General features: G+C 39.0%; 1 protein-coding gene across 1 annotated transcript in view; it reads left to right on the top strand.

Moving 5' to 3' along the window:
• Positions 1 to 14,918, top strand: part of SPAG1 (sperm associated antigen 1) — an 89,301-nt gene that overhangs the window by 47,962 nt on the left and 26,421 nt on the right. Inside the window, exons 8-10 of the mRNA XM_006900011.1 lie at positions 1,478 to 1,584; positions 6,464 to 6,623; positions 14,750 to 14,915. Of these exons, the coding sequence (XP_006900073.1) occupies positions 1,478 to 1,584; positions 6,464 to 6,623; positions 14,750 to 14,915 (433 nt within the window). The remainder of the gene's footprint in view (positions 1 to 1,477; positions 1,585 to 6,463; positions 6,624 to 14,749; positions 14,916 to 14,918) is intronic.

The raw sequence follows: 14,918 nt of genomic DNA, 5'->3' as shown, positions 1-14,918 counted from the left end.
ATTCATTGTTGCACTTTTCTCCCTGCCCACCCCTCCCCCAGTACACTCTTCTTTTTGAAAAGTAAAAGAAAAATTCTTTCATTGTTATATAATCCCTCCCCCCAGGTCCACTCCGCTATTCAGCCTTCGTTCTGGACTCCTGTCATGACAATAATACTTAATCACGTACCCCTTTTAAACAGTTTTCTCCCTCATCTGTTTAGATACAGTATATGTTATTTATCCCATCTTTCTCAGTCTCCCCCCAACCCCAATGTCAGTCCCATTTTACAACAGTGGCACTATGCAGTGTTTGCCCCTTTGTGACTGAGATATTTCACTCAGCTTAATGTCCTCCAGGGTCACCCATTTTGAATAATATTGCATGAGTTCCTTGTTTTTCAATGCAACGTAGTATTCCATTGTGTGACTATACGATAGCTTCTCTATCTATTCATTTGTTGATGGGCTTTTAGGTTGTTTCCAGCTCCTTGCTATCGTGAACAAAGCAGTAATAAACATGGGTGTGCATGTTTTTTCATTTAATTACTTTGCATAGTCTCATTTGAGATAATTGGTGTAAGAATCTTGAATATTTTTTAATATTTGGAGATACTAAATAAATACGGAAGTAAAAAATCATACATATCTGATGAATTCTCACTTTTCAGAACTGTCAACCCTAATTCTTTTCCCGATAATCACTTAACAGAGGAGATTCCCTTATTATATAATAATGGATAATGGTTGGACTAGAATAACATTAGTTTTTTTCCTCTTTAGTATTTTATTTGAGTGAAACTTTACAAATTATTTGTTTTCTTTCAATCATCCTCATATACTTTATTTTAAAACATTGATTAATGTAATAGATTACATTGTCTCATCAAACTCTTAAAGGCATTCATTTTTATATTAAATAATTACCAAAGTATTCCTTGAATCAAACAAAGACAAAACTGAAGCCAATTATTGAAATTTTGAATTTCTAAACCAATCTTACTTAAACATTAGATTTCTTTCACAAGTCCTTGCTTTAATGATTTCAGAGTTTGCTGTATAGATTTTGCAAACATGGTCCATATTCTGAGTTAGACACTAATGAGAAGCATACTAAATAAAGGATTTTCTAAAATTTCACAAAGTGGAGAAACAACAAAATAATGCCAGTAGTGAAATGCTTTCCAATACTGCAACACAATGCAGTACTTCTGAAGGAGTTCATATAAACTGAGCTATGACTTTCTCAGTCCGTGGGGCAACTGGCATGGCTTGATGCTGCCAAAGGGGGAATTGTTGGAGGCAATGGTTTTGTCTTCTTTTATCTTCTGTATCATTTTCTACACTGTTATTGTTATGTGCCATTGAGTTGCTTGCGAATCTGTTAGATAATAATATCCTGAGCTGTTCTGTGCTGCCTGTATTCTTCGACTTGCAAAAGAAATTAGAACCATAATTCCATATCTTTAAAAAAATGTAACTTTTGTCTCATTTCCAGCTCTTCTGCGCCGTGCCACCACATACAAAAATCAAAACAAGCTTCAGGAAGCTGTGGAAGATTTGAGGAAAGTACTAGAGGTGGAACCTGATAATGATTTGGCTAAAGTAAGTACAGGAAGTAATTTCTCACCTTTACTATAGTTTGTTGCTTCTGTATTTATGTTGAATTTATGTAAGAGTTACTGATTACTGAATAAATTTTATTGGAAATTGGGCAACAACTAGACTCTCAAAATATTGGTTTCTAATTTAAGTGGAAGGAAATAGACTGTTAAAAATGGTCAAACCCCATAAACCTATATCCAAGGACAAATAATTTTTTTCCTTTACAGTAGTCAGTTGTGGGCAATACTATTCTCTGGGCTAATCTTGATTTATTATGTAGAGTGGTATGGAAGTTTAGATTAGGTCTGAGCTCTGTAACCATACCATAGTGTTTCTCTTTGTAACATTGGCTCACATGGTAGGCATGGGACTGTTGGCAGAAGTTATTATTGACTGAGCCGATTAAGTTAGATACTTAGGGAGTTATGTATTAAAATTTACATGTGTTAAGAACTGTAAGTATCTGAATGTTACCCTATTTACAAATTACCTAGCTAGTCTGGTAAAAGATATGGGTTAGAGACACGACCTTTGTATGCACAGCATCACAAACAGAAAAGCTTCATGTTTCGTCAGTGTCCCTTGCTGCCTCATCCCACAGAGGTGACACAGAGTGGCCCAAATAGATGCTGCATATTCTGTCATTATGTGTCACAGCTTAGGACCCTCAAGCTTTAGGGCACCCCATCTTTCAGAGTGGGCTGTACAACAAACCTGTCCAACCTCTGCTCTAAAGAAAGACTTTATCTTTCTTTTATTGGAGAACAAAGAAATCCACCCTCTGTAAAGGGAGAGACTATCTCAATTTTCTGAAACTGTTTTATGTAAAAACATCCTTGAACAGATTGTCCAGGATAGAGTCCAGACTATCTGCTCCCAATCATATTCATAAATATGAAAGACTATGGACAATAGTATTTGGAAGCAGGAGTGGCATCCTCTTCCAAAATGGCTTGCCTCTGGAAACTCCATGAACAAACCACTCGAACAACAACAACAACAACATGGACAATAGTCTTTCAACAATTACTAGTTGTTACATTTACAAAGATACCTGTTGGGTTCTTTCTCTATCTTTCCTTCTTCCTTCTCCCTACTCCCACAGCTTCTCCTGCTCACCCCACTTCCTCCTTTTCTTCTCCTTTCCCCTATATCCTCTCTCTCAAGGATGGCAGCATCTGAACCCCCAATAAATTCACAAGGGGGAAGAACTCCCCTCCACCACAGTACAAAACCAATTCCTATGAGATCAGATATGCCCCACACTCCCACACCTCCTATCAGTTCTAACATCAACCATGCCCTGCTGGGGCTTTCCCTGATCCCACCCTTTGCAAAGGCTACACAGACTCACAGACAATACTAAGGATTATGCAGCTTATTAGGGATGTTCAATAGGTTATAACTAAGGCTGGAAATAGGATGCAATTGTTCACTAGGACAGCTTCTCAGGCATACTCACAGGTCCTCTTCCTACAGCTTCAGGGCTTTAGGCAGTGTTACATAGCTCTTTTAGTCTTGCTGGTTATTCTTCCCCCTAGCCCTCTGGTAAGCCTGGGTGAAGGCCTTTAACTCTGTCTCGGTGGGTGACAGTGCTACTTCAACTGTGTCTCACATTGATCTCTGGTTCTCCATCACCTCTGCTGCTGCCCCTGGTCTCAGTGTGTCTTGCACAGGAATCATTGGCCCCAAAGGGCAAGATGCACCCTCCACTTCTTTCTTGTTTCTTATTGGCAGTGAAATTCTTATTCTCTGCCTCTCAGCCTGCTCAATTTAGATGTGATATTGTTGTTGTTAGGGGCTGTCGAGTTGAGGATGACTCATAGCAACCCTATGAACAGCAGACCTGAATGCTGACCTATCCTGTACCCTCGTCACAATCTCTGACATACTCAAACCCGTTGCTGCAGTCACCACATCAATTCACTCTGGTGAGGGTCTTCCTTTCTTTTGCCCCTTTTCCAAGTATGATGGGCCTCTCCAAGGATGATAGGGTGGCAAAACTGACCTATCTCCTTCTAAGTAGTCTATACACTTTATTTGCATATTCACACCAGTAATATATTATTTACCTTATTCACATTATTAACATAGTTCCACCCCACCAACAACAACCCAGTCATGTGGTGAGAAAGTCAAAGTCAATGTCTGGGAAAACCATTTTGAACAATCTCTCTACTGAGCCACACCTCCACTTCCCTCTTACCCTCTCTCTGCTTCTTCTCTCCATCTCCCTTACTCAACAATTAATATCGCTAGAGTATCAGCTATATTTGTCAAGTCAGCATATCAGTGGAATAAGCTTAGGACCTGGTTTTAAAGCACATCTTTTTCCTATATTATTTCCTTTAATAAAAATGGTTTTTAAATGAAAAAGCTAATGTAGCAATATTATTTTTATATGTATGCAGTGATAGTCTTTTTGGGGGTTTTTATTGCCCCAAATGAGAGTTTTAATGAAAGTTTACAGAAAAGTTAGATTTTCATTCATTCATTGTTACACATGTAACAATATCCCTAGGAAACATTTTAAAGTGAAAAAAATTATCTTAATTTTACTGCTTAAAGTAATATTTTGTTTAGATATTAGTTTGCTGATAGATTTAACTTTATAGAGCAATTATAAGAGTTTTTTAAATTTTTAATTTTTTTATTTAAGTCTTTTTTATTGGTTTGCATACAATAATTCATATACATTGTGTTTCATTCATGTACATTGTGTTTAATACAATGTTTCATTTACATTGTGTTTAATGTATTCATTCATATATATTTTATTATACAGAATTAATTACTATGAATTAATAGTAAAAATATAGCCTTTTAAATAAAATTTTTATTTTATAGTAGTTTACTTAAAAAGTTTGTATACATTGTTTTTTACACTCATCAAATTGTGCAACCCTGTGATTAGCCACCACCCAACCCCTACCCATCCTCACTCTTCTGCTCCTACCCTTCCCCTCTTGGATCCTCATACACGTTCTACAACAAAAGCCTTATACAACAGTGTTTGTCCTTATGGGACTGAGTTAGTTCACTCAGCATAATGCTCTCCAGTCCCTCCCAAGTTAGGTAGTGATTTACAGAATCATTGCTCCTGCATGATGCGTAGTATTCCATCGTGTTACTATACCATAATTTCTCAATCCATTCGATTGTTATTGGACGTTTGTGCTGTTTCCATGTTCTTTCAGTGGTGATTGGTGCTGGTATGAACATTGGTGTACAAAAGCAGTTATAAGTTTACTGGTAAGTTTAGCAGAAAATTTCCACCTGTCTTCCCCCACACCCAAACTCCAGGTTTCTCATTATTAAGGTTTTGCATTGGTACGATACATTTTTAAAATAATTGCAGAAACAGTATTGACCAATATTATGAACTAAAGTCTGTAGTTTGTATTGTTGTTGTGTGTCGTTGAGTTAGAAGCGATTCATAGCTGACTCTCCTGCTGGTTTTTAGAGGCTATAAAACACAGGAGGAGATTGCCCATGCTTCTGCAAAACAACTGGTGGATTCAAACCCTTGGCCTTTGGGATTGCAGTGCAGCTTCTTACCACTAGGCCACCAGACTCCTTTTTCATTTAGCAGTGTGCTTTTAAGCTTCCTCCATGTTTTTTCATGGCTTGATAGTTGTTTTTTTAAAATCATGAATAAAAAATCTATTTAGATCACCTGTTGATGGACATCTTTTTTATTGCCTTCAATTCTTGACAGTGGTGAATAAAGGTGCTGTAAATATTTCTGGTCAGGTTATTAAGTGGGCATAATTTTTACCTCACTTGGATAATTACTAAGGAACATAATTATTGGGTTAGATGGTAAGATTTTCTTTACTTCGTGAGAAACTACAACATTGTCTTACAAAGTGGCTGTCCATTTTATATTTCCATCAGGAATGAATGAGAGTTCCTGTTATTTCAGATGTTGCCAGCATTTGCTATTGTAAACGTTCTAGATATATGCTACTCTAATGTGTGTGCAATGGTATCTCATTGTTGTTTTAATTTGCAATTCCCAAGCGACATTGTGCTATCAATTATCTTTTTGTCTGCTTACTTATTGTCTGTATATTTGATGAAGTTATTTGTTCGGGTCTTTTACTAATTTTTTAATTGAGTTGTTTCTTTTCTTATCTTTGCTTTAAAAGTTCTTTGTGTATTTTTATATAAATTCTTTATCAGATGTGTGTTTTGCAAACAATGCATTCTAGTCTGTGACTTGTTCTTTTCATTCTCCTAAAAGTGCCTTTTGCAGAAAGTTTTTCATTTTGGGAAAAGCTGATTTATCCATTTTTATCCTGCATATTTTGGTGTTATATGTATAGTCATTACCGAACCTCAGCTTATCTTGAGCGCCTGTATTATTTTCTAGAAGTTTTACAGTTTTGAGACCTACAAGCTATAGTGTTTTACATGTAAGTCTATATTTTTAGTTAGTTTTTGTGAAAGTATAAGATCTGTATCTATTTTCAACTTTTTTTTCAAATGGATGTCTAGTTGTTTCAGTAACATTTGTGGAAGAAGATTCTTTATAGAATTGCTTGTTTTTTTCTTTTTTTCAAAGATTTAACTGGACATGTGTCAGTCTCTTTCTGTATTCTGTTCCATTTCCTTAGTCTGACTCTGTTCTTTCATTGTTGTGAACACTGTACCTTTATGGTACGTGTGACAGTTGGACAGTGTTGGTATTCAACTTTGTTTGCTTTTCTTCCTTTTATATTCTTGCTGTACTTCCCCACCCCCCATTACAATGGAGCACATAAAATTAAAATCTGGTAGCACTGAGGTTGTTTTTTCTGTACTTCTGCTAAAAGTAACAGTTCTTATTTTACTAAAGGAAAACATTTTGTTTAATATCATGATGATTACATTACAGAAAAACTTGTTAGAGGTTGAAGGAGAGCTGAAAAATGCCAAACCTACGTCTAAGACACAAACCAAAGGGAAAAGGATGCTTATCCAGGAAGTGGAAAACTCTGATGATGAAGACAGAAGGGACAGTGGAAGAAAGCTGGAAGAAGGCAATGGAGATGCAAGTAAGACAGATTTTCTATTCTTGTTATGCCCCAATCCGTCTTTTTATATGATGCATTGGCTTCATTTTTGTTTCTACAGATATTCTTAATTACCAAACTTTTCCTAGTTTTACTGTTCAATGTGCCTAGAATTTGGGTTCATTCTTCTATTAATGTCTTTGGAGCATACCTTAGCTGCTTTCTTTTTCACATGATACTTCTTCCTCATTGTTCTTGTCACGTGCTGTTGAATTGACTAAGACTCAAAGCGACTCTATGAACAACTCTTCCTAGTGCTCACTTTAATGCCTGATTATCACCTTTAATATAAATGGTTGTGTCTATGTGACACTAATCATTTACAAGTTAATCATAAATATTTCTCTTAGATGATTATTTTTGTTAATAAATTGGCTAAAATGGATGTGGTTAGTACCATCTCTCTGCTAAAAATTAATGCATTGTTGGAAAGTTGTTATTTATGCTTTTCAAAATATTAGATTTTAAAAATATACACAAGATGCAAGTATAATATCACTTTTGAAATACTAATTTTTGTCATCAAGTCAGAATTGACCCTCCAGTGGGTTTTCAAAGGCAGTTAATCATGGCATGGGAGAGACTGCCCATCTTTTCCCCACAGAGAAGCTGGTGCATTTGAACTGTGGACCTTTGGGATTGCAGCACAGCTTCTCACCACTAGGCCACCAGAGCTCCTGAAAGACTTTTTTCTTAAAAAAAAATCTAGACTAGATAAAAGTTCTTCGTAGTATAAAACATGGATAGTTATGCCCACTCTGAGGGAAAATTTCTACTTACTGGCTTGACTCAGCTCAACTCAATTCATTGCCTTTATGTTGGAACCAACTCATAGGCAGCCTTCATTTGGTTTCTGAGGCTGTAAATTGCATGGAAAGAGATAATCCATCTTTCTCCCAAGGAGCCACCAGTCGATTCAAACTGCCAGAGAGGTGTCTGACCGTGACAACTTGGTGGCTGCTGCAGCTGCTGTGAGGTTGCATAGACAGTGGAACAAAAATACCAGGGGATTTACCCTCATTCTCTCTCCCATAGGGATCTGCTTTGTCCTTGTGGACAAGTAATAGATAGATAACTCCTCTGTACACTTTTCCTGTCTGCACCTGATGCTCAGTTCTAGGTTTTGGATTGCCTTTTAAGTCCAGCCAGATGATCCTGGAAAAAAAGAAATGAGAAATTCCTCACTAGTTTGGTGGTAGTTCAATTTCTGGTCTCTCTTTCTAACGTGCTTAGTACCATTTGCTCCTAATTTTTTCATGTAGCTACTCCATGAATTATATTCCAGATTTGTAGTTGTGTTTTTTCGGGAGAGACAAGGCAAAAGGCCTTATCATCACTTTTTTTTAAAAAAAAATGATAAGCATATTTTAAGAACTATGGAAAAACATAGGTTATTTTATTTAATCCTCAAAGATGCTACAGCTATCCACACTTTTATGTTAGGTAATAGAGACCTAGAAACCTTCAGTTGTTGTTATGTGTCGTCGAGTCGCTTGTGACTCATAGCAGCCCTAAACCCTGCTCTATACTCTGCCAATCACACTGCCTCTGACACACCCATCCCGATTACCCCAGTCACTGAATCAATCCACCTCACAGAGGGTCTTCCCCTCCTGCGCTGTCCCCCCTACTCTACCAAGCATGATGTCCCTCTCCAAGGACCTGTCTCTCCTTACAACATGTCCAAAGTATGTCAGATGAAGCCCCAGAATCCTTGCCTCTAAGGAGCAACCTGCTTTAACGCTCTCTAGGATGAATCTGTTTGTTTCCCTAGCAGTCCATGGCATATTCAATATTCTTCTCCAGCACCACAGCTCAAAGGCATCCATTCTCCTTCTATCCTCCCTAGTCATTGTCCAACTCTCCGATGCATAACAAGTGATTGCGAAGACCATGGCCTATATCAGACACACTTTAGTCTCCAGAGTGACACCATTGCTCTTCAGTACCCCGGAGAGGTCCCTAACAGCAGACTTTCCCATTGCAATAAGTCTTTTAATTTCCTGGCTGCTGGTGCCAAGAGTGTTGACCATGGAGCCAAGCAAACTAAAGTTGTTAGCAATCTCAATCTCTTCACCATCTATCCTGATGCTGCCAATTGGTCCAGTGGTGAGAATCTTTGTCTTCTTGACATTGAGCCTCAGTCCAACTGAAGGCTGCAGTTAGCTCAAGTTCTAAGTCCTATAGATGAGCTGCAACCCTAAATCTGTGTGACTATAAATTCTACCTTTGATTAATGGGTACCATGTTGTTGTCCACCAGGTTGAACATCACTAGGTTACACTGTTAAATATGATATAAATTTTGTATTTACTGATTTTGCACTAAGAACTCTTCCTCAGGAGCTAAGGCTATGTTGAGGAGCAAGTAACTTAGTTAAAGGTGAGACTAACTATTTCAGAATCCAAAAGATCCTCCTCTAAAAGAAATATTGTTGTTGTTGTCGTTATGTGCTGTCGAGTTGCTTGCGACTCATAGCGACCCTATGTTCAACAGCTCTAAACTCTTCTCTATCCTGAGCCAACCTTATTGTCTTGAACACACCTACTCCATAACTCCAGTTACTGAGTCAATCCATCTCATCGATGGTCTTCCCCTCCTGCACTGTCCCTCCACCCTCCCAAGCATAATGTCCCTCTCCAAGGATATAATGACTCACAATTATTGTGTACCTATGCATCTGAATAAGGATTACAAAAGAAGAAATGATGCCTTGGAGTGTGGTGTTAGAGGAGAGGACCGAATATCCTATGGACAGCCTAAAGAACAGATATGTCTTTGAGAAAATGCAGCCATAATGCTTCTTGGAGGCAAAGATGGTGAAGCTTTGTCTCACATACTTTGGGCATATTGCTCAGAGAGGTGATTCTTTGGAAAGGGACATCATGCTTGGAGGGTCAGAGAAAGAGAGGATGACTCTCAAAGAGAGAAATTGGCACAGTGACTATGGCAGTGGGCTCAAGTATGTCAAAGATGATAAGGATTGCACAAGATAGGACAGGGTTCAGATCTGTTATTTATAGGGTTGCTTTGAGTTGTACTTAAGGGCACAACAACCACCCACACCTACTCTGTCTCAGGTACTGAGATAATTGATAGGCTTTCTTCATTCTAGCCTATGGATTAACATTTAAAAATCCCTGTGTATTCTTTTGTTGTTGTTATGTGCCATAGAGTCACTTGATACTCATAGCGACCCTGTGTACAACAGCTCTGAATCCTGCTCTATCCTGTGCCAACCTTATTATTTGTTTGGCTTATTATATCACCTGATTGGTGCCTTTCCTTAGAAGCTCTTCATCTATTTCTACTTAGAAGTAGCCTTTATCATCAGATAAAGTAGCCATCAGAGACTTTGGCATGTATTCCAAACAATGGAAATTATCTTCTTACTGAGTCTGTGAGACTCAGTAGGAAATAAGATAGTGCTATCATTATTTTTCTCTATTTAAAAATGAAATGTAAGAAAACTAAAGCTATTCACAGAAGAATAAAATATAAATATTTTGTCCTAGAATTTGTAAGGAGTCCTGATGAAAGAGTGGATTATGTGTGAGGGGTCAGTGGTTCAAATCCAGCAACTGCTCCATAGGAAGCTGATGAGGTAGTCTAATGCCATTAAGGCTATGGCATCAGAAACCTGAAGGAGGGTCACAAGGAGTTGAAATTGATTGAACAGCACAGTATTGGTTAGGTTTTTTTAAAAATTGATATGGTTAGGTAGGATGGGGATTCCTAAGACTTAAAAGACAAACTAATGAAGAAAATTTCAGGTGAAAGATTTCGATTGTATAAGGGAAGGAAATTTGGTCTTTGCTTTAAATGAGGGTGAATCACGGAGGACAAACACTTCTCTGCCTTGTCTTTTATTTCTTCTTACAAAGGAGATTCTGATTAATAAACTTTGGAGAAATAAAAGACCTATTTAGTTCATTAAGCCTCTCCTTGGAGGCTAGGATTTTGAAGCTCCGTCTTACTTACTTTGGGCACATGGCCAGGAGAAATCAGTCCTTGGAGAAGGAAATCATGCTCGGAAGTGTGGTCGGACAGCTTAGGAGAGGGAAACCCTGGATGAGATGGATTGATCCAGTAACTGGGGTAATGGGTGTTGGTGTGTCAGAATGAGTGAGACTGGCTCAGGATAGGGAAGGGTTCAGAGATGCTGTACACAACATCACAGGCAACTCAATGGCACATAACAACAATAACATACTATGACAGCTTTGGAAGCAGGAGTGGCATCCACTTCCTAAATAACATGCCTGTGGAAACTCTATGAACTTTGATAACAGCTTTGATAGTTGTAGAGGGTCTTCAGGCCTTTTGTTCATAGTGTTGCTATGAGTCATGTTTGACTTGAAGGCAATTAACAACAATGACAAAAATGAAAAGAGCTCCAACTCTCAGGCAACATAAAATTCAAAGGCAAATGAGAACTAGGGGGGAATGGCAGGAGTTGGTAATCTTTGTTATTGTTGTATGTACTGTAACAACCACCGGAGCCGACTCATAGCTGACCCTCTAGCATATTTTCAGAGGCACTAAATTGCATGGGAGAAGATTGCCTATCCTTCTCCTACAGAGCATCTTGTGGATCCAAACTGTGTGCCTTTGGGCTGGCAGCACAATTCCTTACTTCTAAGCCACCAGAGCTCTCTTTGTAATATGAAGAGTTTGTTTAAGATAAGAAAAAGATGAAGAAACAAAGAAAAAGATGAAGAACTTAATACAATTAAGACATTTGTAAAGAGAATATATAATGAAAAATAGAAGGAATATTACATTCCATTTTTTCCCATGCCATCATATTGGCCAAGTTGGAAGAAAAACAACACATCTCAAAAAACTATCTGCTGGCAGCTCAACTCATTACCCAGAGCCAGACAGATCAAATCTCCTCCTCAGCAGAAAGATGAGCAGTCATCACCAGTGAGATAGCTTCTGAAAATCTGCTGGAAGGTCAGTTATGAATTGGTTCTAACTTAATGTTAATAAGACAGCATAAAAGAAAAACTTATTGTACGTGTTACATACACTTGCCAGCAGATCCACAAGATGCTCTGTAGGAGAAGGATAGGCAATCTTCTCCCATGCAATTTAGTGCCTCTGAAAATATGCTAGAGGGTCAGCTATGAGTCGGCTCCGGTGGTTGTTACAGTACATACAACAATAACAAAGATTACCAACTCCTGCCATTCCCCCCTAGTTCTCATTTGCCTTTGAACTTTTATGTTGCCTGAGAGTTGGAGCTCTTTTTCATTTTTGTCATTGTTGTTAGTTGCCTTCAAGCCGAGCATGACTCATAGCAACACTATGAACATTTTTACTCTGAGACAGATTTTTAACATTGAAAGAAAAAAAATTCATCTTTTTTTCTTGTGGCATCCTTTTCAAAATTAGTTTACCACCACTAGCAGACACTAAGGGGGAGTTCTAATTGCTTTGTGAGTAGGGAGTTGGCTGCCAACTCAAAGGCACCTGGTTTGAACCCATCAGCTGTGGGGGGAGGGATAATCCCTTCCAGTACAATTTACAGCCTCTGAAGGCCCTCTACAACTATTACACTAGAAGGTAAGGTATGAGTTGGTTTCAGTTCAGCAGCGCTTGACAAAAACGACAGGAACTCAGTGATCCTAAACCAAATGCTTCATTCAAACCCCAGACCCTTGGTAACCACACAAACACAATGGTCTTGTACACACTTAACCTATTTCATGTAAGTGGGAGTACAGAGTATTTGTCCATTTGTGACTTCATTCAACACGATATTTTCAAGGTTCATTCATGTTACAGCGTGCATTAAAATTCCATTTTTTTTTTAATCTCATTGTATGGTTTTACAGTGTTTTACAGTTAGCCTACAGTTGGTATGTTGTTTGCATTTTTTGGCTATTATTAATGTTATTGTTGTTGTTGGGTACCACTGAGTCAGAATCAACCTTTAACAACTGACCCTCCAATGAGTTTCCATTAGCAGGAGGAGATTGTTCATCCTTCTTCTGCAGAGAAGCTGGTGGATTTGAATCGAATATCTTTCTATTCCTTACCACAAAGCCCCCGGAGCTCCCTACTGTTATGAATAATGCTGTAATAAGCCCTAATGGGTATATAAATGGGCCCAGTCTTTCAGCACAGTGATCCTGCAATAATAACTCAGTAATTTACACGTTAAAATCCTCTTTTAACATATACCTAAGCAATTTTATTCTTAAGAATTCTACCCAGAAAACAGGGATTATTTACTTTTATATGATAAAAATTATAAGATACAACAATCTCTAAGAGTTGGTAATTCAGATTAGATATTTCATAGAGCCAATTTTGCCTCATAGAAAACTGTTAATAGGGGGTTGGATGGTTTTGGGTGTTTTTTAGATTGTACAGTTTGTCCTAAAGGTAATCATTTACTGATTTTCATTTAGATAATGTAGTTTTCTGTTTCCCTCTGTCTTTGTGCTTCAAATTCTGGCTCTTAACCAATTAGGAAACAGAAGGAAAATAGATGCATGAGAAACAAGATTAAATAAAAATAGGTTAACAGAGAAGGTTTGGCAGGCTTTCTACTTAAGTGCATTTTCACAGTATATTGACATGATTTTTTTTTAAGTGTAATTTCCATTTTATTTTCAGACGAGTTTTTTCTTCAGCCTTTTAGGGAATCAAATCCTTACATGGGCTTTGGTGGTGGTCGTGGGGCAGCACCTGCAGGTCTAAATCTAGGTGGAGGTGTCCAGTCCTTTCGGGCTTCACGAGAACGGTTCCTCACCACCTTGCTGTGAATGGCACAACTCACACAGTAGTGCAGTTTCACATAGAGCTTTGGAAGCACATAGGCGTCGAAAACACTCGCTTCGGAAATGTCCCTGACAGCAGCTGCCTCTACCATATTTCGGATTACGAACTTCTTAATTGCCTTGTCTTTGGGCACGCACCGGGCGCAATTCGTGCAGCGAATAGGCTGCACATGGCCGCGGCCCTTTTTGGCACGACCGTTGTTTCTCCTTTTCTTCGTCATGTTGGAGCGAGGGTCCGAGAGCTATACTGACGTGATTTATTGCTTTCTTTTAAATATTAAGATACCCATTAACAATATTTATACATCATTTTCATGTTGAAAAAAAAATTTAGTTAATACCGGAAATATCTCCATCAAGATCACAGGGGTTTTTAAATTTGAATAAATGTTGAAACAAAAATGTTAGAATGTGTTAAGGATCACCTTAGGCTTAAAGATCTAGTGTCCTGGTCCATAAGGATTTCCTCTGCCAACATACAGGTAAGAGGTTTGAATCCACCAGCGCTCCGTGGGATAAAGATAGGCACATTCCTCCAGTGGGATTTATCACCTCTGAAAACCACTGAAGGGTCTGCTATCAGTTACGAGTCGGTTCTGACTCATAGTTAGAATGTGAGTTAAGTTTTAAAAAAATAGATGCTAATTTTATGTAAACTTCTTAGCGACATTAATTTTTAAGACTTAAGAATGACTTAGACTTTACCTTTCTATCAAATTATTAATCCTAGTCTTGTTTAATATGGAAAAATCACACTCATTTGGCATCCAATCATTATATTCATCAAGTTCTTGTGACTTCTTGTTTACTTCATGTATTTTAGTCATTCATTCATCCATAAATTGTAATTAAAAGGAAAGAAAAGGACAGGTTCAATTTTAAGTGAAAATTTTACAGTTTTGCTAAATTGTACCAAAATCCCAAGTTTTACTAGCGCTATCTAGTAACGCAAGAAAGGTATGATTTGATGAAGAGGTAGAGAGAGCTCCAGGAAATGATTTTTGAAATGCCAGTTTCCACGTGAGAATCCCTTCAGCGTGTAAAGACTGATATATACGGAGTTGGCTTCGGTCCCTAGCCCTGGAAGCGTGTCCTCGGGAAGCCACCGGGGTGCGGGGCACCGGGACCCGCGCGGCCGCTGTGAGAAAGGCTGGGAACCCCGCAGGACTTGAACCCTCAGGACTCCGCCCGCGGGGGCGGCGCCCGCCGGGCTTCCTCGGCGAAACCGCGCCTCTGCGCCGGGCTCCCCCGCGGGCTCGGCGTAGTCTCTCCCGATGATGCAAACCCTCACTTCCCGCATCCACTTCCCCACAGAGGCGGCGGAGCAGGCGGGCGCCAGGGAGCCGTGCGCCATGGGCAACATCCAGAAGAAGTTCACCGGCAGAGGCGAGGGCGGCCGGCGGCCGGGACGGTCGGGGCCCGGCGCCGACAACAAGCAGGGCCGGCCGCGGGCCTCCGAGACAGGGGGCGGCGCCAACGGGCA

This window comes from Elephantulus edwardii, unplaced genomic scaffold, assembly GCF_000299155.1.
Source record: "Elephantulus edwardii isolate Elephantulus edwardi_28Jun2011 unplaced genomic scaffold, EleEdw1.0 scaffold00270, whole genome shotgun sequence".
Lineage (NCBI taxonomy): Eukaryota > Metazoa > Chordata > Mammalia > Macroscelidea > Macroscelididae > Elephantulus > Elephantulus edwardii.
This window is presented reverse-complemented; position numbering and strand designations above follow the sequence as displayed.